The sequence below is a fragment of the Mesoplodon mirus genome, assembly GCF_964341445.2.
Source record: "Mesoplodon mirus genome assembly, chromosome: 5".
In the NCBI taxonomy this organism is placed as follows: domain Eukaryota; kingdom Metazoa; phylum Chordata; class Mammalia; order Artiodactyla; family Ziphiidae; genus Mesoplodon; species Mesoplodon mirus.
Window position 1 is genome coordinate 100,928,796 of NC_138980.1, and position 26,508 is coordinate 100,955,303.

At 37.7% G+C, this 26,508-nt stretch overlaps 1 protein-coding gene across 16 annotated transcripts in view; it reads right to left on the reverse strand.

Annotated features, from left to right (window-relative positions):
- Positions 1-26,508, reverse strand: part of PAM (peptidylglycine alpha-amidating monooxygenase) — a 281,047-nt gene that overhangs the window by 59,371 nt on the left and 195,168 nt on the right. For all 16 annotated transcript variants that reach the window (XM_082620652.1, XM_082620650.1, XM_082620648.1 and 13 more), the window contains 5 exons: positions 4,758-4,806; positions 3,334-3,401; positions 2,175-2,255; positions 1,824-1,900; positions 1,356-1,459 (listed from right to left, as the gene is read on the reverse strand). In XM_082620652.1, the coding sequence (XP_082476778.1) occupies positions 1,356-1,459; positions 1,824-1,900; positions 2,175-2,255; positions 3,334-3,401; positions 4,758-4,806 (379 nt within the window). The remainder of the gene's footprint in view (positions 1-1,355; positions 1,460-1,823; positions 1,901-2,174; positions 2,256-3,333; positions 3,402-4,757; positions 4,807-26,508) is intronic.

Here is a 26,508-nt window from a genome sequence, read left to right on the forward strand (position 1 = left end):
ACAGGAACCTCTAAGCAAAAATATTCTACTTATTCCACACTTAAACTTGTAAACTAGTACAAAGAATGTGTTGAAAGGTTTTTTTTTACTCCTTTGTTTGTCTATTTCAAAGGTTAATAAAATAACCAATGGCATTTAAGTAAAGTTCCAGAGGCTCTACACTTCATGTATTTAAAGATTGTTAATAAGTGAATTATTAGACTTTTCAAATCTAATTATGTCTACTTGGTCAGTCCTTTTGTTACCATTTTATGTAACTCAATAATTTTATTGCTTTACTCAAGTCTCCTTCCCAAATTTATCAGAGTCATCCAAAAGCAAAGCTGTTAAAAACTTCTTATTTAATATAACTTGATGACTTTTTTCTATTTGTTTTATCTTTAGCCTTAAAATTGATGCTTATTAATATAAAATCCTTTTAGACTGACATAAAAAAGTCCTATCTTACCATCTCAAATGCTTTTTTTTTCTTTTACCTGCATCAGTACCTTTTCTGTTTCCCCTGACAACCAACAGCTAGTGTTGTCATCATAAGAATCATCTTCTGTGCATCTAATGCATATTTTCAGACACCTACTCTCTGTAACTTCTCTTTGATCAAAAGATAAATGGTTTAAAGCTCCATCTTCTAGGTGGCATCAGTAAATAGTTTATAACCTAGCTTAATATGGAAAGGAGGCTCCTTGGTTCTTTTCTAACAGAAAGAAATGATAAGAGACTTTATCTTTCATTTTTAACTTAGGCAAACCTTTTTTGAAACAATTCATAGTGTTTTGAAAAATTTACTTGGTGTTATAAAGTAAACTTATTTCAAAGCAGCTCAGTATTTTGAAAATTATTTAAAAATTCAACATTCTCTTATGGAAAAGGTACTGCATAGTATTATTCTCATTTGGTTTCTTATCTGGAAAACAATGAATACCTAAAAGTTTTAACAGGTAGAAAAAAATCAATGGTTCTGAGTAATTAAGGGCCACCACTACATGCAAAACCTATATAATCACCTAAATTTGAACACAAGGCAAAAGGACACTTGAGAAAAAAATTATAATCATTATATTTTTCTTTATTAAGATGTACAGGAAGTAATACACACTCTTGTGGCAACTATAATATGTAGAGGTGTGATCCTGAAGGTCTTGAATAAGTAGGAAGAAAGGAAGCATGAAAAAGTAAGCACATGTTCTAGAGTTTATCCAAATCAATCAGTTCTAAAATCATAAAATGCTATAGTTTGTTGTAATTGTTCATAATAGAGAAAAATGTGCCTGCCATTCATTCACAAAGATAACTGTCACCTACATGCCTTGTCCTAATGAAAATCATTTTAAATAGTGGAATTTGTGAAATCATACCCAATGTGTGTGGCTTCTGTCCTTCCTTCACCAGTGAATACACATCTTGCGGCCAGTATGTCGCCAAAACTAACATCTACTGGGTGTTCTACAGGGTAGAAAGCCTGCAAAGAAGACAAATACAATGATTCATTAAAATTCTCAATAAAACCCAGAACCACATGTCTTAATAACGTGAGGCTTGGGGCACCCTGGGTAGAGAGTATGAACACACATACACACACACACACACACACACACACACACATACACTTCACCACCCTGCTTAGACATATTAAGAGAACTGATAAGGAAACCATCAAGTTGGAAATTATAAAAAAAGAGGTTATACACAACGTAGGTATACAGTAAAGGTAGATTTAGAGATGTTTAGATCCTAGAGAAACTCACAAGGGTTCTATGAGGGTTTTTTAAATTACTATCTGATTAATATTTTTTTCTCTCAAAATTGTACTAGATTCTACACACCTGTGGCAGCTGGGGGCTTTGGTGTCCAATCAGTGTCCACTGTCCATTTCTTACTCTGTATCCACTTACTACCTTACCTGTAATGAACACAAATTATAATTATATAAGGTATTAGAAAAATAAAAGGCATTATTTTTCTTATTTCAAAATAAAATATGAATATTTTCAGAACTCCAAATGCTAGGCATTTTCATGAAAATAATATGATCAAAAAACATGCAGAATTTCAAGGTATTGCACAAAATCTCTTTCACTGAAACAGATTTAAGGTCAAATATAATTTACATTTTACATTTATAGCATTAGCAAGGACAGTGGTATATCATCTAATATGTAGTTTAAAGTTCTTACCTAAATGGTGAGTGTGAACTCTGTAGGCAAAGACATGCATTGGATACTTTTTATAATGGCATGAAATATCAGAATTCACCACTGTTAGAAATGAAAACACAGAAAAAAGTCACTATTCAACTGGAAAATAACATTATTCTTGACCAGAAGTATGTATAGAGTATTCTCAAGTAGCTAAGCATGGGGGTTTTGAGTAAGCACATACTCATGTACTCAGCAGATATTAAGCACTTATTATGTGCCAGCTACTTTACTGAGATGAGTTAAGAACCCCTTACCCTCATATTTTATTTCACTCATAAACAAAATGACTAGGCCAAATCAACAGTGAAAACGTAGGCTTAATTTGATATCTTTATCATGAAATTTACACAGTTGAAAAAGCTTAAACATTGGTTTTTATTTTTAGAACAGAAGGATTTTTGAAAAATTGATTACAGATACCTAAGATAACAAGATTGACAGTTCCTGTTGAGAAGGAAACATTTCATATACTTTTCCTTCCTTGCAGACTAACACACAGTAGCTATTCAATAAACGTCTTTTAAAATAAGCCAATGAAAAGTAATGAGATCATACTTGTCATTAACTTTAAAAGATTCCCAGTAAAAACAAATAATATTTAATATGACACTTTCACCAAAGGATAAGATACACTGATGAATAATATTATATTTATTCCAATAGCTTTTTGTAAGTTTAGGAGAAATCAGCTATTATTATCCCCATTTTACAAATGGAGAAATAAGCCCAGTAAATCTGTGTTCAAAGACTTGAGTTGCACCTGGATTTGCTGGCTTTTGATTCTGAATCTGATATTCTCTGCAGTAGTTTATGCCACAGTATGATATGAAATTTGTTTCTGGCATCAGAAGAATGGATGATTGATTTGTAAAATACTCAAAAATTATTCTTTAATTTGTATAACCCTCTACTTACCCATGGGCCTCAATTCTTAGCATAAAAACTGGAAAATAATAAACTACTGGCTTGGAATAATACAAAAACCTATTTTAATTCCAACAATAATAAAGAACTGGTGTATTTTTCAGGGACTCAAGAATATTGATCATTTCAAGTGTTTTAAAAAATATACTGTAAATCCATTCTTAAAGATTAGGTAATGAGGTAACGGTAATTCTGAAAGATCATTACTCACCTTTCTCTCCTGCTGGTATAACAGTGTCAACAGACATCATAAGGTACATGCCAGCAATTAAAGGCTGTCTGCAGAAAACAGTAATATTTATCTCAACTATTTGCAAAGTCAAAACTACTGCCTTGGAAAAATAAGGTATACTTCAATACATTGGTCTGTAAAATATGATTCATGTGAAAATTAAAATAATATGGTAAAAGAGAAAGAATATATATTTTTTTCTGGAGAAAACTTTACTTTCTTGGGCAAATAATACACATTTTTGTGGCATGGTAAATGTGGAAGGCAGTCTCTAAGTGGCTCCTGTGATGGGTTAATTGTATATATCAAGTTGGCTAGGCTGCAGTGGCCAGCTGTTTGGTCAAGCACTAATTCAGATGTTGCTGTGAAGGTATTTTTTAAGAAGCAGTTAACATTTAAAACACTGACTTTGGGTAAAGCAGATTATGGTCCACAACGTGGGTGGGTCTCTTAAGGGAAAAGACTGAGGTCCCGGGAAGAGGAAGGAATTCTGCCTCCAGACTGTCTTTGGACCCAAGATTGCAATATTGATTCCTGACAGGATTTCCCACCTGCCAGCCTGCCTTGAATATTTCAGACTTGCCAGATCCGACAACTGTGTGGGTCTATTCCTTAAAGTAAATCTCAGTTTCTCTTTCTCTTTCATTCTCTCTCTCTCATACATTCTGTTAGTTCAGTTTCTCTGGAGAACCCTGACCTATACAGCTCCCAAAGACCCACAGCTCTGACATTCGTGCCCTTGTCCAATCTTCTTCCCTTGATGTGGGCTGGACCTAGTAACAAGACCCAGTACTTTGTTATTTCTAACAAACAGAATATAGCAAAAATGACTTCTTTTTTTTTCTCCATTGGATTCAGAGTATGAAGATTTGTTGTTAACTATTTTCTTCACGTATCAGGCTTATATATTATATTCAGTAACTTCTGAAATGAGGATACGAAATGACTCTCTGGCTCCCATCCTGCTCACCCTCTTGCTTTCTCCCTTGCTAGCTGTGATGGACACCAGCTGCCATGCTGTGAGCTGCCCTGTTTAGAGCCCACACGGGGAGGAAAGGAGGGAGTCCTCCAGCCCACAGCCAGCAAGGAATTGAATCCCGTCAATAGCCATATGAGTGATCTTGGAAGCGAATCCTCCTCAGTCAAGTCTCCAGATGGCTGAAACCCTGGCCGAGACTTTGACTGCAGCCTTTGTGCGAGACTGCCAGCCCTAGAACCTAGCTAAACTGTGCGCAGATTCCTGAGCCACAGGAAAATGAGACAATAAATATTCGTTGTTTTAAGCCACTATATTTAGAGTAATTTGTTATACAGCAATAGATAACTAGCACAGTGGATTTCCCACTTTTAAGCTCTTGAAGATCTTAAAGTTGTCACTCAGCTAGGATAACGGTAGTACTTACGGCAGGCGTGTAAGGTGTAAGGAAACACCAGAGCAGTCCTTGTGATTATCTGAAAACACACACACAAAATACACATCTTAAATATAAAAATGTGAAAAATGGATTTCAAGCTAAAAATGTTAACTTATCACAACCCAATACTACATAAAAAACCCTACATACTTCATTTGTATGGTGTTTTATAGTTTACAGAGTACTGTCATATTCATGAAAGCCATTTATTTCCAATGTATCCCAGAGCAACAACAAAACTATCATTTCAAGCAGTCTGTAGTTTTTTTCTTGACTCATCAAACTGACTAGTTATCTGCTTTCCTGCAGATACACTGAATACTAGTCATAAGCTCACAGAAGAAAGCTGTGGCTTCTCTCTATGCATTATCTGTATTGTTGAAACATCCAGAAAAGTTTGTGAACTGAATGGTTTGATCCATGGGGCTCCAAACAACTAGCTTTTCTACAACTGAAGTAGTCCATAATTTGGGCTTTCAAGATATAACCATTTTTTAGAGTCTGTAATGTCTCAAATTTATGTATAGGGATCACCTTATTTGGTTTCTAAGCCTCATTCATTCCCACCTTCTAAACAGGGATCTGATGTTCACTCTTTTTACACCCTAACTTCAGTTGAGAGCCGCTAAGTATCTGCATCTTTGCCAAGGACACTTCAGAGACCTCTTACAAATCTTCTCTCTTCTTCCTTCATCTTCCCCAAATAGAAAGAAGGTAAAAATTTAAATTACTCATCCAAATTCTGATCTCTTTTGAAGTTGCTGATCTCTAAACACAGAGACCATGAACAGTAACTCGGACTTACTCATTCCTTCCCTTTATGTATATGTTAAATCCTTTCTATTTCACATTTTATTCTAGTAATTATAAAACTCTATATCTCAACTTTAAGAGTTGATTTTAATGTAACTATTGTGTATGTGTGTGCAAGACTGATAGATTTATATGAGAAATTAAGAAGTGAAGTATACTGGACTTCCTTGGTGGCGCACTGGTTAAGAATCTGCCTGCCAATGCAGAGGACACAGGTTCGAGCCCTGGTCCGGGAAGATCCCACATGACGCAGAGCAACTAAGCTGGTGCACCACAACTACTGAGCCTGCGCTGTAGAGCCCACGAGCCACAACTACTGAAGCCTGCTTGCCTAGAGCCTGTGCTCCGCAACAAGAGAAGCCACAGCAATGAGAAGCCCATGCACTGCGACGAAGAGTAGCCCCACTCGCCACAACTAGAGAAAGCCTGCATGCAGCAATGAAGACCCAACACAGCCAAAAATAAATAAACTAATTAATTTTTTAAAAAAGTGAAATATACTAATAAATAACAGCACATGCAATAATTCTTTCAAGAAAAATTTTTCCTTTCATCTGTAATTCTCATGAGAAAAGCAAAGGTAGCTTCACATAAAAATACATAACAACAGGTAACTAACAAGATATGCATTTTTATTTACCATAGATAAAGTTTAGAAAGAAAATATAACAAATGTTTAATACTTTGGTAATAAAACACAAAGGAAATGTCTCTGTATAGTATTAAGCTTGATCTTAAAAACAGTACAGAAATAAATTCAATGATAAACATTTTATATTTAATCAGTTGGATTTATTTTTGTCATTTTACAAAGGGACTTTATCCAATCTCCTAAATCAATTTCAGTGAGATTTTATTTTCATAATAATTTCACTGTTCTTTTTTTTTAAATTTCAATTGAGCTTTAAATAGATGAGAAAATAATAGCAAAAAGAATAAACTACAGGTTTATCTTAATTTTTGCCTATGCTTTTAAATATAAAAGGATAACTGAGTGTTTTTAAAATTTATTTAAATTTTTTTTTATTTTTGAGAACAAGTTTTCCTAAATGTACTGATTGAGATTTAGTAAATATGCCTAGTCTGTACTACTTGCAAAATGATTAGCCATAGAATTTACCCAGAATTACCTAAATATCTCCACTGATCAAAAGAGAATAGTGGATAGGACTTCCCTGGTGGCACAGTGGATAAGAATCCGCCTGCCAATGCAGGGGACTTGGGTTCGAGCCCTGGTCCGGGAAGATCCCACATGCCATGGAGCAACTAAGCCTGTGTGCCACAACTACTGAGCCTGCACTCTAGAGCCCGTGAGCCACAACTACTGAAGCCCGTGCGCCACAACTATTGAAGCCTGCACGCATAGAGCCCGTGCTCCGCAACAAGAGAAGCCACCGCAAGGAGCAGCCCGCGCACCACAACGAAGAGTAGCCCCCACTTGCCACAACTAGAGAAAGCCTGTGCGCAGCAATGAAGACCCAATGCAGCCAAAAATAAATAAAATAAAATAAAATGAGAATAGTGGAAAGTATACCATTAATCCATACCAAACGAATTCTAAACTCCAGAGACTCACCTAATTAGCTTGGTTGTTTTCAGAAAACATTTCTCCTGTATATAAAAAATGTCATATCTATCTTCTAAGGCTATTTTGAGAAATGGTAATCATCCATTCATTCAGTTAATATTCACTGAGCAATTGCTATACTCAGGCGCTGTTCTACACAATGGGGATTCAGTGAAAAACAGTATGTTCAAAATTCCTGCTCTCATGGTGCTTATGCTCTAACAGAAGTGGAGGAGACAGGGAAATGGGGTAGGTGGGACAGGGACAAATAAAACACCAAATACATAAACATGATAATGTCACACAGTGAACTCAACAGGATAATATGACACTGGGTAGCTTTTTTATCTACTGTGGTCCAGGAAGGATATGGTGGCCAAGAGACTGGAGACTATCCGAGCCATGCAGAGTGTGTTAAGAGCCTGGGTTTTATTTTCTGTCTGCAAAGAAGCCATTGGAAGATTTTAAGCAATGCAGGACAGGATCATATAAGGTGTCCACCTAGCACATTACCCAGCACTTACAGATTACTCACTAATTACTTAATGTCGGATTTTGTAATTTTTTATTTTAATTAACAATACCAAGTGAGAGCTTATGTTCCCCCTACAATGTCCATCCAAGCAAAAAGTCCTATGTACAATGAGAACTGTCTCTTGGTTTTACATTATATCCTTGTGTTGAAAGAATCAAGTTAATCACATTTTGATATCCAACTTGGCTGATTTTCTTTACCATGACTTAAAAAAAAAGTAAATGGGGGCTTCCCTGGTGGCGCAGTGGTTAAGAATCTGCCTGCCAATGCAGGGGACACAGGTTCGAGCCCTGGTCTGGGAAGATCCCACATGCTGCGGAGCAACTAAGCCCGTGAGCCACAACTACTGAGCCTGCGCGTCTGGAGCCTGTGCTCCACAACGGGAGAGGCCGTGACAGTGAGAGGTCCGCGCACCGCGATGAAGAGTGGCCTCCGCTCTCTGCAACTGGAGAAAGCCCTCGCACAGAAACGAAGACCCAACACAGCCAAAAATAAATAAATAAATTGGAAAAAAAAAAAAAGTAAATGGGAAAAATAAATAAGTTAACACATTTCAGGAACTATTAAATAAGTTTATCATTAAAGCTGAAATGTGTCACCAAATAAAGAGTAGCAGGAGTGTTACTAATAGTAACATGCCAGCATTGCCAGTTACAAGGCATCTTCCTGTTAATGTTCTTCATTTGAACTGTCTAAATTGAGTAGATTTTTACTCAAAGAAAAGCATGAAAATAAGTCAAAAACAAATTTTAATTTGAAGACATTTTCTAAGCACACATCAAAGTTTTCTCTAAATTAAATAATAGCAAATAACCAATTAAATAATTTCTATATAATTGTTGTCTATTTGCTTCCCTGTAGAGATTAAAAAGTGAGCCACAGTCTCACCACTCCAGTGCAAAGACAAAGTACCAGGTTTTCTTTTGATCCCACATGTTTATCAACTACATGCCATATTCTGTAAGAAAGTCAAGGATATCACACAATAATAACAAATCAGCTAAAAACTCAAGTAGTAATATGAGATGTTCAACACATTCTGGAGAAAAATATACTGAACTTCTGACTTAATGTATTATAACATAATGACTTTGGGGAAAACTGAATTTTAGAGACTCTAAGTTTTGTCTTAGAGAATGTAAATCTTATACGGGTAGAGGGCTGGTGAATATACAAAGATCCAAAGTGAAAATCTTACCTGTTTTACAAAAACCTCCGGAAATCAAAATATACAGAAGGAAAATCAGTGAAGAAATACACTTAAGAGCCACCCTAAATAGAGTTTCTTAGAGATGAAAGAATTTGTTTACATCAAACTTATCTTCTTGTCAATCTGATCCACTGAGTCAGCAAAAAATGAGGCATTCTAAAAACTGCTGTGTGTATGTGTGCCTGTGTGTATGAGTGTGTAGGTATTATGCTTTACACTTTAGATAATCATCATTATTTCTCCATGGGGTAATAGAATTACAATACTAACTGTGTGACCTGAGGAAATTCTGTTACTTAGTAATGGATAAACATTTTAACGACGATACTTTAGTTGAGCAAAATTCTAGGAGTTATCACAAAGTAAAGAAAATACTTATAAAGCATATTCATATACATTTTAGACATCATTTCAGTCAACTGCTATTTCATAGAGTCATTATTTCAAAATCAAATTTTATTATTGTAAATCATTGTGATTTCTTCTAGTTCGAATTTCTACAGTTTGACCTAAAGAGCCCATGTGTTTGCATATATACACAGTGAGAAGTCCCAGCAGGAGCAACCTGAACTCCCTCAAACAAGGCTGTCTGGAAGTCTGGAGGGCTCTCGGACCACAGCTATTCCTATAGCAAGTGGCAGCTTTGGAGAGAAGCATATTTCAGCCGAGTGTCTGGTGTGAAGATTATGACCTTTTAACTCCAACATGATCTTTACCACAGTGATGCATTATTATTTCCATAACCTGCAAACTGATCTTACTTCTGGTGAACTCAGAAACTTCAGCTAGTTTTGCATATTTTACTGATGATTTCCCAGTGTGCTCTGACTTGCTTGCCCTTCTATTGTAACACAGTACTTCAGCCACAAGATATGAAGCCTCATAAGAATTAATTCATTTCAATTCACTAGGCTATAAATGAAATCTGTCTCTTAAAATGGATGAGACTTTAAAGGTTTATTATCATAAAGAAACACATCAGTGCTTCTGCTAATATTTTACCACATAAGATGAAAAACGAAATCAGAACTGAGATAGTTAAGAAACATAGAGAAAATGAACTCAGAGTATCAAAATCATATGCTGGCTGAAAAAGCTAGTCGAAAAGACTAATTCTGTGACTAGAATGAAAGTAAACAGAAGAGAGGAGAGGAGATAGATGGGAAAATTAATGCAGAGCCAAAGACCAGAGAAATGGAATCCCACAGCTTAAATAAAGATTGGACAGCAATGAGTGAAATAACTAAAATGGCCTGAAATCACAGGATTGAATTTGTCCTAATGAAAGGTAGAACAAGAAATGAGGACTATTCCCTGATCTATATTTCAGCATAAATATTGTACATTTCCAACATACAATATGTAAGATTTGTTGGGTGGAAAGTTTGGAATTAATTTTTACATTTTCATCACACACAGTTATTTGACCATAGTGCCTTACAAGATCATGACCAGTTTCAACTAGGTGCTCAATGAGTTCCTTTGTTTAAAACGAGCAGGATCTAGAAAGTTATCTATTTAATACTTGGTAGATTAGTACTCGTGAACAATACTGATATCACTAAGAAACTCCAGTCTATAAATGAGACAATCTATAATATGTAAAGAATGTAGCACTCTATTTGGAGCATAGAAAAAATCCAACAAATATCAGTTCTTCTTCTTCTTCTTCTTTTTCTTGGTAGATTCCAAAAAATTTCAGCACACGAATACTTTACTTTTAAGAAATATATTTTCATAGTTATAGGTCAGGAATTTCTTTAACTGAAGAAACTAAAGCACATCAAATTTTTCCAACTTAACAACAGGAAAAGTAAAAAGGGGGGAAACATGGGAATATTAAATGAGTAAGGAGGCAGTTAAAAAAGGAATTAGAATTGAAATGGTATGTTAAAGATATTGCACAAAATAGATATTTTCAAAATGTAAATAGAAATGCTGATTCAGAAGGGTATGACCTAGGGAGATACAGAACAGAATCATCAGTGATATAGTGAAATTGTAGTAAGACATAAATATCACGGTATGGTTAAAATGAAATTCTTGGATTAGGGACAGTAGGATCTCAAAGAAGTTGATAATACATTGTTTCAAAGGCCTTCCATGACTCTTAGCAATAAAGCTCCCCTTGACCAGACTCAAGACAACCTGCTTCTTTCTGAGTTCTGTGCCAGAAGAAGTTAGTTCAACAGGATTCTGTGTTTGTAGAAAAAAGAGTGAGGCAATTTTTTTTTTTTTTTTTTTTTTTTTGCGGTATGCGGGCCTCTCACTGTTGTGGCCTCTCCCATTGCGGAGCACAGGCTCCGGATGCGCAGGCCCAGCGGCCATGGCTCACGGGCCCAGCCGCTCCGCGGCATATGGGATCCTCCCAGACCGGGGCACGAACCCGTATCCCCTGCATCGGCAGGCGGACTCTCAACCACTGCGCCACCAGGGAGGCCCGAGTGAGGCAATTTTTATATTGATATTGAAATTGTTCTTTTAATCTATGTTTATTCATTTATCCTGTACAGCTATCATTATGCAAAAATCCTGACAGCTCTTCTTTCCAAGTATCTTTATTTTATATTAGTCTTCTTCAAGAACAGATTGTTCTTTCACTGTACTGGGCTATAGGTGCACTCTCTCTCCAAGGTATACTCGTGAATACTTGACTTTTAGCTATTAATGTTCTGTGTTTACAGAGGATTGAACCCAAGATATCACTGTTAAAGGGATCTTTCATGATTGCTGTTCTCTTTCAGTGAGAAATACTTTTAGCCTGATTGATTTCAAGATACGATGATGAAACTTCATTCATCAGATAGGTATCAGATGACACTGGGAGGTATATTTCATTTTGTGTCATTACCGTCCATTATAATGTCATATGTATGTACTAGAAGCTTTTGTAATGGTAACGATATTAACAGTGAAAACATTAAGAGAATCTTTTTGTGTGTGTGTGTGGTACGCAGGCCTCTCACTGTTGTGGCCTCTCCCGTTGAGGAGCACAGGCTCTGGACGCGCAGGCTCAGCAGCCATGGCTCACGGGCCCAGCTGCTCCGTGGCATGTGGGATCTTCCTGGACTGGGGCACAAACCTGTGTCCCCTGCATCGGCAGGCGGACTCTCAACCACTGCGCCACCAGGGAAGCCCAAGAGAATCATTTTTAAAAAGAAATGTAAAATCAAGTCTAATAATGCCTTAGAAGCGTATCATGGCATAGGAGGGTACTGCAGTACTGCTGGTTGAGTGGTAAGACTTCTAAAGAGTAGTCTGATGATGAAAGAAACAAGTATTTATAGACACTGAATGAAACTTGAAAATAGCACTCAACCCAAATCTAATCTTGAGTAAGATGAAAACTGGATGACCGCTCGCTCCACAAGGGTCTCAGTTTCTCTTTTTCGAGAAATTGCTCTCCTCTGCTTAGGCAGAGATGTATAACCACAGCAAGGTATTTTATCAAATATATAGACTCATAGAATTTCAGAATTGGAAGGGACCCTGGAGATGAAGGAGTTCAAATCTTGCATTTTATAGACAGGGGAAAAGAGGCTTCCGAGACTGAGTGTTGGCCAAAGCAATTCAGCTAACTGGTGACACACCTGGGTATCAAAACTAATTCTCGAATGTTAATATTTAGTAAACATTATTTACGTAAAAAAAAGAGTTTTATTTCTTAGAGACTTCCAAAGCATTTTATCTATGAAATGTCCTGAAGTTAAAATAAAGGAATTAAGCAAGAACTGATAAGTAACCAGTGGTACTTAAGGATATCCACTTAAGTAGGAAGTACATTTCTCTTAATGGGAGGTGAATGCATGGGATATGAGGTTATCCATTCCATACTATTTAGCTTGCTTTTCTAATAATAGCTTTTAGTTCCTGCCTGGATTCATAGCTAAGTAGTAAAGTAAGTATGTAGAATAATGCATGATAATAACCTATTACATCTTAGGTCCTTAGAAGTCTGTTGATCTCTCCTAATCTTTCCCTCAAGAGATACACTTCATGAGCTCATCTTGTCCTGGTTGTTTCCTGCTTCAATTAAAAAAAATAGGTTAATCATCGATCCTGAGGGAACCATGTGTTGTTATACACTACATCCCACTAACTGGAAAAGTCCTTCAGAAAGACAGTTGTAGAGTGGATTTTAATTCACTGCACTCTCCTCAGAAGATAAAGATAAAGGATAAAGCACATCCATTATCTACTATCCTACCCACAGTTTTAGATGATGGATCCTTTCCTTATGGAATTACTGAAAAAGCATGCCTGGAACCATTGCCAAGTCTTATGAAAAACAAAGAAGTAACATCTTTAATAATAAAAATGTATTTTAGGAAATCTGTGAGCAAACAGTAAACTGTATCATACCTTTCCACCCTCTCAGAGTGTTCTGACATAATTTAAGGACCATCTTCTTGACTTTCTGCCTATCTTGAATTAACAGACAATAATGAATCAAGGAGATAATACACACCAATATTTTTTCAATAATATATGTACACAGATTTTGTAATAACTATTTGACTGTTAAGCTGGCTTGATCTTTACCTTATGGTTCTTTGTTCTGAATTAACAACATTAAATTGATGGGACAGATCAATTGATGGGACTTTGCTGAGATTAAATCATGGCTCCCAAGGTGAGGAAGAATAGGAGATTACTTGGGGATTCATTTCTATAGTCAGGAAAAACTTTATAGAGTCAAAATTACTTGGAAAATCCCATAGCAGAGTGGAGAGTGAGGTCTCTTAATAGATCGAACACAGACAGTTTTCTCGGCACTGGAGCAGATTGCTGTCAGTTTTGTCAGCTGGGCCATGTTGTTTTTAAAAAATGTTATTCCTATACAGCTGGACTGTGTTGTTATATAAGAAAGGTTATTTCTGTACATTTGAAACCCTGCAGCAGCAGAGAGATGGACACAAGCACAAGAGGCAAATAGGAAACTGCAGAGGGAATAGCAGATAAGATTCTCGTGTTCATTCTGGGTACAGGCGCACTGAATGAAACCCTGGTTTGTTTGTTTTTTTTTGCGGTACGCGGGCCTCTCACTGCTGCGGCCTCTCCCGTTGCAGAGCACAGGCTCCGGACGCGCAGGCCCAGCGGCCACGGCCCACGGGCCCAGCCACTGCACGGCATGTGGGATCCTCCCGGACCGGGTCACGAACCCGTGTCCCCTGCATCGGCAGGCGGACTCTCAACCACTGCGCCACCAGGGAAGCCCTGAAACCCTGGATTTAATGAAGGTAAGACACAGCTCCCTTATTGTTTTTTGGTACCACTGGATTATAAATGCAGGTCCTAGAGTCACTTAACAGTACTCAGTAAAAAGATGATTCCCCAGATTAACCAGAAAATGCATATATTAAAGTGTTTTGTTAGAGTTTCCTCAAAACAAATTCTCAGTCACCAAATTTCTCCTAGAGAAATCACTGAAAACATATTTTCGTATCAGGACTCTCCAGTTACAGATACATTGATATAAAATAGTCTCCATTCAAAAAGCACTAACACCTTAAGCTGTCATGGCAAACGTGTATCTGCTTAGCAAATATAACTGAAATAGGTGCACTGTTAATACATGACACAAACTGCACAGAGGTTTTCCTGGGGGCTGCTGAAAGCTGGCTTAGCAGACAAGCCTCCATGCTAAATAAACCAGCACTACCAAAAAAAAAAATCTTCAAAAAAGAATTCCTTTTGAAACTATCACTGCAGTGAATTAGCCTCTTTTGATTTTGTACTCACTGCTGTGGGACTAGAAATTACTAGCTTCCATTTGTCCTGTGGCAAGGAAGAGAAAATGCATTTTATCCATCCTGCAAGAAGATGACTTTCACAAATGATGGCCTGTGCTGTTCCCAAAAGAGATCAAATGGAAGGCAGGCAGGCAGGCTCACCAACGAGCTTTTATAATTGCTGTGTGTGTGGAGAATGTTGCAGTGGGACTAATGTCAGAGCACTTTCCTCTTTCCATCTTTTATGAATGCAAAGAAAAGAATCAATAGTGAAGCTTACGATTTATACTATTTCTTCTCTCAGAATTATGAGCCTGCTCCAGAATCATACTTCCAAAAAAGTAAAATTAAAAGACAAAAACCCACGAATCCTAGGTAAATACAGAATTTTTAAAAACGTGGCACAGGGCTTCCCTGGTGGTGCAATGGTTGAGAGTCCGCCTGCCGATGCAGGGGATGTGGGCTTGTGCCCCGGTCCAGGAGGATCCCACATGCCGCGGAGCGGCTGGGCCCGTGAGCCATGGCCACTGGGCCTGCGCTTCCGGAGCCTGTGCTCCGCAACGGGGTGGGGATGGGGGGGAAACGTGGCACAGAGTTTTGTTTTTTTAAAAAAATTATATTAGCACTTTAATATCCATGCTCTTCAAGGTGGAAGTGAAAGGTATTAAACACTTGACATGGTGATCACTGTTTTTTTTTTTTTTTTTTTTTTTTGCGGTACGCGGGCCTCTCACTGTTGTGGCCTCCCCCGTTGTGGAGCACAGGCTCCAGACGTGCAGGCTCCGCGGCATGTGGGATCTTCCCGGACCGGGGCACAAACCCGTGTCCCCTGCATCGGCAGGCAGACTCTCAACCACTGTGCCACCAGGGAAGCCCTCTTCTTTTTTTTTAATTTTTAAATTTTATTTATTTTTTTATACAGCAGGTTCTTAATTAGTCATCAATTTTATACACATCAGTGTACACACGTCAATCCCAATCGCCCAATTCATCACACCACCACCCCCACCCCACCGCCGCTTTCCCCGCTTGGTGTCCATACGTTTGTTCTCTACATCTGTGTCTCAATTTCTGCCCTGCAAACTGGTTCATCTGTACCATTTTTCTAGGTTCCACATATATGCGTTAATAGAGTTTTTAAATTAATGATTGTTTTTTGAACTTTTCATTGAACTATATAATATACAGAAAATCTCACAAATCAGAAGTTACAGCTTCAGGAATTTTAAAAAACTAACACACTCTTGTAACCAGCACCCAAATCAAGACGCAAAAACCCTCCACTTGTGGCCCCTCCCCAAGGCATTAACTTTTAAATCTTTATTTTGTGTACACAGCATATTTAAACATTTGCCTTTCCAAAGGTGCTGTCTTCTGGCGCCTTTAACTAGCTTGTCTACTAGCTTCATGGGCTTTGGTCAGCAGTTTTTAAATATTATATCTGGTTACTAAGAGTTATTTTATTATTTCCCCTTTCTCTCAGTGAAAAGTCCTATCAACCACTTTTTACTTCTGCATCTGTTTTTAATATATATTCATTTTTTAATTGAAAGTCTAAATTTTATTTTGCATTCTCCCAATTATTGTCTGGTCTCCCTACTGAGGGCAGAATGTAACTGCAAAAGTCTAGGAACCACAGTAAAGGTACCAGAAGAATAAGTAATGGAATGAAAAGGAACTTTAAGAGTTTTAATCAAAGAAACTTTTTTTTTTTTTTTTTTTTTTTTTTTTTTTTTCTTCTTTTTGCGGTATGCGGGCCTCTCACTGCTGTGGCCTCCCCCGTTGCGGAGCACAGGCTCCGGATGCGCAGGCCCAGCGGCCATGGCTCACGGGCCCAGCCGCTCCGCGGCATATGGGATCCTCCCAGACCGGGGCACGAACCCGTATCCCCTGCATCGGCAGGCGGACTCTCAACCACTGCGCCACCAGGGAGGCCCTCAAAGAAACTTTTAAATTCAATTTGAAATATAAAGCTAAAAATCATATTTCTCATATAAAATGCTCTACTATGAATTTTTGAATTGTCTGGAGGATATATATATATATTTTTTGCAGTGGGCCTCTCACTGTTGTGGCCTCTCCCGTTGCGGAGCACAAGCTCCAGACGCGCAGGCTCAGCGGCCAAGGCTCACGGGCCCAGTCGCTCTGCGGCATGTGGGGTCTTCCCGGACCAGGGAATGAACCCATGTCCCCTGTATCGGCAGGCAGACGCTCAACCACTGCGCCACCAGGAAAGCCCGGATATTTTTTATATACATAAAAGATTTACCTTTCACCCCCTCTGGAATTCTCAACTACTTTGTGCAACAGTGTATTCTCCCTCTTGTATTTAACTTAAACCTCTAAGTGCTCATGAATGATAAACAAAGAGAGGGTAACCTAGTGGCAATAACATCCTGTTTTGTTTTGCAAACAGGAAGTTTATAGTCTGCAAAAGCGGTAATTTAATTGGAATATATGCTTTTTGAAGCTCAGCCTAAAATCAGTGGCTGTATTTTCAACCCAATTATCTTCATCAGCTTAAAATACTATATCGTGTATTGATTTTGGTTCTCAATGAAAAAATAAATTCAAAGTATCTAATTTACATATAATTTTGCATGCATGTAGTCCCCGGTATTAATTAGGAAATATACTTTGAATATTATAGCTCATATATTTGACTTAGCATTAATTTTCAGTCATTCAATATGTTTACATTGTAATTGGTATGAAGATTAATAAAGTAATCTTCATAAAGCACTTGTGAGTTGAGAAGTAGTACGGAAAACACTGAAACTGCTCAGTGACCCAAATTATCTCTCAAAATTCCCTGAGACCTTAAGCAAATCTTCATAATGTAAGATAAAGGGTTTGTTTAGAAAGGTTTGCAGTTACTGCTTAGATTTTATTCTCCTTTCTATTATTATAGGTGATACATTACACTTAAGTTGGGGAAACAAGGGTAAGGAATAATTGCAAAGAAATGGAGCTGGAAAAGTGTTCGGTAGGGGAGATATCCCTACAAGAAGACAGCCTCTGGAAAATTTTCAAAGATGGAGAAAAGAAGAATTAATATAGAATGAGAAGAAATGGGGAGCAGGATAAAGGGTTTCCAAATGGGATGAAGAGGAGAGCAATGTTTCGTTGGCAGAAAGAGGGAGGTTAGAAGGGTCTCTTCCAGGCCTAAGGAAGGTTGGATTTTATTTTTCTAACAGAATTATTTTATAAAAATGTCATGAGATGTCATATTTGAATCGTTTTCATCAAATGCCTTTTTGGCCATGTATTTAGTGAGGGTATCTCTTGCATTTTACACGTAAGACAGCCAAATAACATAAAAAAGGAATTAATAGAAAATAGGAAATAGAATGTACAAATCCTAGCCTTTCTAATGACTTCCGTCTTTTACCGGACTTCCTAGAACACAGTAAACAAAGGTAAACATTCCAAAGCAATGAGGGGATTAGTGAGGGACAGGGTGTGGAAACCAGCCTGAGTATTTGTGGAGTGTGTGAAAAAATGCCTTGGATCTCCTAATTTTGATGTGAACCCATGAGCAAGTAACTTTATTTTTCCTCTTAATTTCTTTTGGTTAAAAAATAAAATATTATCTGCTATTAATTTAAATGAAAGTAATTAGTTAATGATTATGTACCCTGACCAGTTTCAAAAAAAGAGTTAATAATTATGGGTGATTAAAAAAGCATGAGCTGCAAAGGGGTAAATGAAGGTAAAGTATAAGGTTGTCTCAAAAACAACTAGAGAATAAAAGCAAAATGTGAGAAACTAAATAGTATTAGGGAAATTTTTTTTTCCCTAAAAGACATCACTTAAGCTAAACATTATATTGTTCAATGTTACATTGCTCTAAAAAATACATTTTAAGGAAAAAAGAACATTCTGAATATATTCTTTAAAAAGCAATAATACTGCATGCAGTGTTTTACATATCTTTTCATAACCAAATGAATGAAAATGCAATTCCTGATACTTAATGACCATATTTAGGTATTAAAATAAACAGGTGTCCCATGGAATGAATGAGATGAATAAGGATCATTAGTCTTCCAAACTGAAGATGATTAACAAAATTGAAATGCAGGAAGCTAGAGAATCAGGGAGCTTACACTGGCAAAAGCCAAAAAATATTTTAGGATAATAGGCTTCTTTTGGATCATTTGAGAGGCACTGAATAGTCCTAAAATCATTCCCATGACTCACAACAAGCTGATTGTGTATAATGAAGGTTAGAGAAGAACATCCTATTATAATTCTTCTGAAATCAGTGGGATTATCAAGTAACCTGGTGTAGAAATATCCCTACATAAGGGAAGTGGATTCCTTCATACATCAGAATGAAAAGGCATAAATGAGATGAGGTAAGCAACTCCAATCTTTATTCATATTTATTCTATTGTGCAAGGATAATTTCATTCCTCTTCCTTCCTAGTGGTTCAAAGGACTTTAAGAAGGACTGACTCTATTATTTGTTTTATATAGTTAGGACATGAACTTTGATGAACTACACATTAGAAATTCAACACAAATTAAATTCTTTTAGATTTTAATACCATTGGACTAGTAGCTATACCACCTCTGGTAAGTCATTTAACCTTTCTGAGTATCGATTTCCATTTCTGTAAAATAGAGGGGCTGTGCTAGATGGTCCCTTCCAGTCACACTGCTCTCCTTTTATCACTCCAAAGACTCAGTCTCTGTGTTAAAAACAAGTGCTTTAAAAATGAATTAGTACACAACACATAAGATGTACGGTTTTTACTATTTTCAGAAGAAAAGAAAATCAAAGTCATGGTTTCGTTTTCAATAATGCCTTTTCAGCCATGTTGCAATCTTTTCCCTTTATCTGAAAAGGCCTAAGAGGCTGTGGAATTTCATGCAGGTTGAATGTTACCTTCTTGCCAATCGTATCTCTCTCCGAGTTGGTCTCATGGTCTCTGCCTTTCATTTTCTAGTCCCTGTCACCCCATATATTCCACTTAAAAATCAAAAATGTAAAAAATGGAAGGATATAACTTATTTTTGTTCATTGTTCAAAAAGGTTTATCTAGATTAAGTGTCAAGAAGGAAGATTTGCACCCCTATATATGAAGAGGAGTGTGTCCAAGAAAGTCATATATGCATTGTGTCTTCTACCATAATAGTAAAATAGCATTTTAAATCCAAACACCAAATTTTGTGAAAAACTTAAGAATAAACATAAACTCTCCTTCAAATTCCTAAGTGAAATAAAAAAGTGCTAGAATAACCAGACAGTAATTAAATGCATTTTCTTCTTTCAAAGCACCCCTTTTCTTAGGAGAACTGAGATTTAATTATACTTATTTTGTTAAATGCAAATTATTCTGCTCATGTCCCAAGCCCCAGGAGATTTCCCTGATACACCTGTAGTACAGGAAAAAAAAATGTAGAAGTAACTTCAATCCTCTAGGAAACTTTGTGCCTCAGTTGTCAAACTTTAGTTTGCATAAAAATCAACTGGGGAGCTTGTTAAAATTTCAGAATGCTGGGCTCAGTGATGTGCTGGTAACACACAAGCTCTCTGAAAAATATATGTATGCATGTGTAAATATACATTTATTATAGTTTTACTAATATAAAATATGTGTAGGACACAATTTACAAAAAATAATAAAATAAATAATATTCTTTATCATAAATTCCATACAACCAGTTGAATTTCACAGAATTATTTCCTTAATTTTTTTTTTTTTTTTTTTTTTGCGGCACGCGGGCCTCTCACCGTTGTGGCCTCTCCTGTCGCGGAGCACAGGCTCTGGACGCGCAGGCTCAGCGGCCATGGCTCACGGGCCCAGCCGCTCCGCGGCATGTGGGATCCTCCTGGACCGGGGCACGAACCCGCGTCCCCTGCATCGGCAGGCGGATGCCCAACCACTGCGCCACCAGGGAAGCCCTGTTTTTTGATTTTTTAAAAACCAGATAGAAAGTTTACTTCTGACTCACATTAAAGTCCAGTCTTATAGGAGTCCAGTGAGGTGGGGCTTGATGATCTTCTAGGGATCCGTCTGTATTTTTGCTTTCTCCCCTAGAATATTGCCCTCTTCTGCAAAGCCAAAGTTGGCTTACCACCACCATGTCTAAATGAATGCCCCTTAGAAGTGGAAAGAGCTATGCCCTTAATTTTTCCTTAATTTTTCTCTAGCCAACCTATGGTTATAACTGACGAGTGAGTCGTTTGGACAAGAATGTTTGTTGATATCCTTGTTTATTGAAAAACAAAGATGTATGTTGGAACTGCACTTTCTCGTCAACAAAGTGAGCAAAAATCTTTGCAGTACTGGATAGTAGTTTTTGAATACTGAAAAAAATATTTCTTCAAATTTTTTGGCTATTCACAGTAATCGGCATTACTAATATTTTTTCCATTGTTTTCTTAAATCTAAACAACCAACAAAATAATTTTTATGAAGCACTGATTTGTAGCATTTTTCAATTTCGATGGTGTAAATTTTCCCACTACGGTTAATTTCAAGCTACCAATGTGACATTACCGAACACTGGGTTGGAAAGACACACTATTTTATAGTATTTCCACGATACAGATACAATAGACGTAAATACCCTCCAGGGCAAAGATAGTAGTAAAGTGTAGTAAAATAGTTAGAGAAGGATGACCTTTGAGTATTTATTGCCTTTATTTTTAATAAGGGCTATACTTAACAATCAGCTCACTAACTATCTGAAAATTAGCAATTGGCTCTTATGGGTCAATATGAACCAGCTCTAGTACACCACTGCCTAGCCTCTACTTCTTGTGCATTTGATTCAGTAGGTCTGGTTGGAACCAGGAATTTTCATTTTAAAAAGCACTCCAAGAAGATTCTGGCACAAGTAGTTCACAGATCAGATTTTGACTGTACGTGGACTATGTACTATAGAGGTAATTCTATTAAGAACTTCCAGCTAATTCTAATCCTTTTAATGAAACAGTAAGAGGAGTTCCTTGGTTTAAGTAAACACTGGGCAAAATGTTTTAATTGTGAAAACATCTAGTGCAGGTAAGGATATGAGGTTTGCTCATTCACTATGGATTGTAAATTGGAAAAACTGTTTCATCAGGTAATTTGGTGGAATCCGTTAAGGTTCAACACTCCATAACCCCCAAATCCCATTTCTAGTCTACCCTGCAGTAGCAATACATGGTTACCTAAAACATTTCTAATGTTAAAGTTCACCGCAGCATTGCTTGTAATAGCAAAAAACTCAGAACTGAAACGTCTTTAATGGGGAACAGGATATATAAATTATTATATATCCACACAACAGAATACTAGGCAGTCATTATAAATAATGAAAAAGCTTTCCATGTGCTGCCTTAGAAATATTCCCAGAGTACGCTGTTAAACTAAAAACAACAGCAGATGCAGATCTGTGGAGAGTGTGATCTGAATTTTGTCCAAAAAAGAAAAGAAGTGCAGATATACATACATATCTGTGCTTTCTGTGTGTATATAGAAATGCTGGGATAAGCATATGAAAACCTGGCAGATGTAAATTCAGTTACCTGGGGTTGGGGTTGGTGTAGAAGGAAGATGGGATTGAAGAAGGTATATTATAGATTTTTTTTCTTTTGAATCCATACACCTTTTCTTCAATAGCTTTACTGAGTTATAATTTACATACGTTACAATTCACCCCTTTAAAGTGTACAATTCAATGGCTTTTTAGTATATTCACAGATCATACGCAACTGTCACCTCATATTATAGATTTTTAAATAGTTAGGTATTGTGAGTAACTTTTGTACTTTTCTTTTTAATGGCTTTTTGTATTTTCCACAAAATGAAAAATAAAGTTTGGGAGAGATTATTTTAATGGGAAAATATTCAGATATATCCAGAGTCCTCCAATCCTTGTTAGTATTTTAACCAATTAACTCAAGTATTAAGGAACAGGTTTCTTTGTTCCCATACCAGAACTGTTTGCAATTCTGAAACCTGAAAAGCTTTGGAAGCCTAAAGTTTTTTTTCATAGTGTTTGGCAGCAAAATCTGATCGGAATGAATGTGATGCTACTTGCATCTGTCCTTATCCCTTGTAGTGTGACCATTTGAACGTTTTGCTAAAGGAATATTAGCATATTTGATTAGGGATAGTGTCTCAGATGCCCAGAGGTGATATAATGTAATATATGATTTATGTACTTGAAAACCTTTCAAAAAGGTTTAAAGCTCTTAATTCCAAATTGCATCTGTCCCAAAGCACGTGAATAAAAGTCTGTGCCCCTACATCAAGGAATATTAGACAAATAGAAAGTGGGAGGTGGGGAAGCAAGAAAGGAGACTTGCTGCATAGCACAGGTATCTGAGCCTTGGGAGAGAAAAGGGAAACTGAGGTCAAGTGAACCCTTCCTGGGACCACAGGGCTGCTGTCCCTGGAGTTGAACTTGGAAACATTATGTGTTCCCTGGAACAAAATATCATGTTGAGAACTAACCTTCTATATGCCGGAAGGGATTAGGCTTGCTGGAATGTGTGCATGTCAGGGTCTTATTCAGAGAAGGCCAGGCTGAATGCTAGAAAGGTGCCACCTCTGTGTCCTTTAGTGTAGAGACTCAATGGCTTTCAGGCATCTCCCTGGGGGAGGGGAATCATTAATAACACCCTCCACATTTGGAATTTCAAAGGAGATTCTTAAACATGGAAAATAATCCAGAACACCTGAAAATACCTGGGTTTAAATACCCCGATCCATAGCATCCCTCACTTTGCAGAGGAGAGAGTAAAAGCAGGCTTGGTATATATCTCCCTGGAAAGCATGCAGAAGGAAGCTACTTCAACAGATTTAGAAAAGACAACACAGGCAGCAACAGGAAGCAATATTCCACCAGTTTCCCACTCTCTCTGCAATCAGGTATCAGGGAGTCAAGAGCACCTCTAATGATTACACTGAAGTCAGAGTAGTCTGCTTTATACTGGAATGAAATAATTTGAAGTGTAGCTGCCCTGCCACTGATCTATGCTCCACCTTGTTCAAAAATGCATTAGCAAGAGATTCTTCCCTGGCCCACAATTTTAAAGCTTTTTGCATAGCTTCCTGGCAGAGTCTCGTAAGAGGCAGACATGCAGCAGGAGTCACAGTGGGATTAGAATTCCTCCAGAGTCCTCAGTTTTCCCTTCTGCCTGCCACTGTCTCCCCTTCCCTCATGCTCACCCTACTACTCCTTCAGTGGTGGCGAGGAAGGAGCCCCTTGTGTGTGTACGTGTACAAGTGTGGAGCGCGCATTTCACGAATGCATGACCTATGTCTAGTAAGACCCACCTGTCTGGAACTAAGCTATTCAGAAGCCACACCAAAACGGATCATAGCCAGGATGGAACAACACAGGAGGGCAAGAAGAAATCAAATCTGAAGGTTACCAAGTCCAAGCACTTGTGTTTCCATGATTTTATTCAAAAAGTTCCCTCTAAGGGTTTCAGTTCAGAGTCTGTTTACCCTAAATTTATAAACAATTATATGAAATTTAGCTGCCTAGATTCCATATCATCAATTTAGTACAAGGCAGAAGGATGCCTGTAGGAAATCAATCTGGCGACATGAAATCTTTTTCTAAACTAGGCATGGTCTTGTTTGCTTCTCAACCCCCTCTCTTACTGCACAGACTGTACTGGCTCATGTAATTACAGTTACTGTTTTATTTTCAATTGCCCCCATTGGATGAAGGCAAACTTTTGTTCTTACTCATCTTTGCCTCCATGCGCTGCTCTTTTTGAATTAAAATGAGTTGAAGTGGTAGCTTGACAACAGAAGAAGTTACATAAAATAGAGAGAAGCAGATAGAAGAAGGCAACAAGCCCAGTAAGATGGAAAAACTCTATCTACTCCTAAAATTTAGAGGGAAATAATTGTGCAGTAGCTGATATCCAGAATGATATCCCAAAATTATGAAGGAAAGGGAGAAAGGGATAAGGAAGACAACTAACATTTATTGCCAGTCTACTCTGTGTTGGGCACAGCGTTAGGTCTGCACCTATTTTAATTTCATGAGACGCATTATATATTTGGGAAAGATTTCTGTCCAAAATGTTTTAAGGCTATAGTACTTAGAGTGTTAAAACCTTAGCTTTCTGGAAAACTTGGCTACTGAAAATGATTTGTTCTTTAAGGGTTCTAACTAGAATTTTGTGATCTGATTTTACTAATATAACCCCAGAAATTTGGAGATGAAACTTCTTACAGCTCAGCCTTACACAATGGAGAGCCAAAAACAGGATCCCTCGGTTTCATTCATCTCATTTAGAATATAAGTATTAAACACTCACTCTAAGGACAATGAATTGTTTAGCTAAACAATGTAGGAACATGCTAAAATGTAGGTGTACTTTGAGGGCTGTGATGAAGGAGTAGAAGCAAGCTCTGGATGTGTGTGTGTGTGTGTGTGTATGTGTATGTGTGTGTGTGTGATCTGTATCCTTGATAATACCTGTTAGTTTTCTTATATGCACCAAGAGCTTAAGGACAGTAAATAGTTTATAGCATGGAAATTTTGCCAACCCAAAGACAGAGATTATGCACTTGGGAAGAAATTCTTGCCTCCTTTTTAAGATATCAGCTCCAAACTTCAGTTGGTGAGTGCAAGAGTTTTCTAATTTGAGAAATGAGTTATTGTTGGAGATTAGTAAGCTAATGCCGGAAACTCTGTAAAGAAGAGGCCACTTTTCTTGATTCCCCTGGGCCAAAACATCTAGAAGAAAAGTGACAAATTTCTGCAACAATCTCAGCAGAATTTTCTCTATGGAATAAAACTTTATAGAAAAAATTTGGCAATGAAAGAAAGAAGAAAGAAAGAAAGAAGGAAGGAAGGAAGGAAGGAAGAAAGAAAGAAAGAAAGAGGACCAGGTGGAATCTCTAGTTCCTGCTATTCTAATTTCCTTAAGGTCAGGAACTTGGTCTTACAGTTTATCTCTGTATAACTGAACTATGAATAATGAAAAAGTCTGTGGAGAACAGGAAACAGAGCATAACTAGGAAAAGTCCACTAGCAACGTGACAGACATAAATACAGTTCTGTGTCTAAACATAACAAGAAATTTTGACACCCTTGAAAAGTAACCAACATATTCTTTTTTTTTTTTTTTTTTTTTTGCTGTACACGGGCCTCTCACTGTTGTGGCCTCTCCCGTTGCGGAGCACAGGCTCCGGACGCACAGGCTCAGCGGCCATGGCTCACGGGCCCAGCCGCTCCGCGGCATATGGGATCCTCCCAGACCGGGGCACGAACCCGTATCCCCTGCATCGGCAGGCGGACTCTCAACCACTGCGCCACCAGGGAGGCCCCCAACATATTCTTTATATTATGGGCAACTATGGCAAAAGGTTGCAGTTAGGGGAATTTATATCACTTTAAAGCCTTTTACGGGAACTATATGATAGTAGCTAACATTGAGTGCTTAGATAACTTTATAGGAACCATTATGATCCCATTTTATAGATGAGGAGGGCAGAGAAGTTTAGAAACTTGGTGAGGATAACAAAATTAGCAAGTGCCATTGTCAGGTCACCTGGTCTTAGAGTTTAATCATGTAACCAAATACTATGCTTATACGGGACACACATTTCTAATTGGGTTATATTCTGTTTTCCACAGAATATTAATTTATAAAAAGTTATAAAGCTTACATTTAAAAAAGAACTCAGGGCTTCCCTGGTGGCGCAGTGGCTGAGAGTCCGCCTGCCGATGCAGGGGACACGGGTTCGTGCCCCGGTCCGGGAAGATCCCACATGCCGCGGAGCGGCTGGGCCCGTGAGCCATGGCCGCTGAGCCTGCGCGTCCGGAGCCTGTGCTCCGCAAGAGGAAAGGCCACACAGTGAGAGGCCCGCGTACCACAAAAATAAATAAAATAAAATAAAATAAAAAAGAAC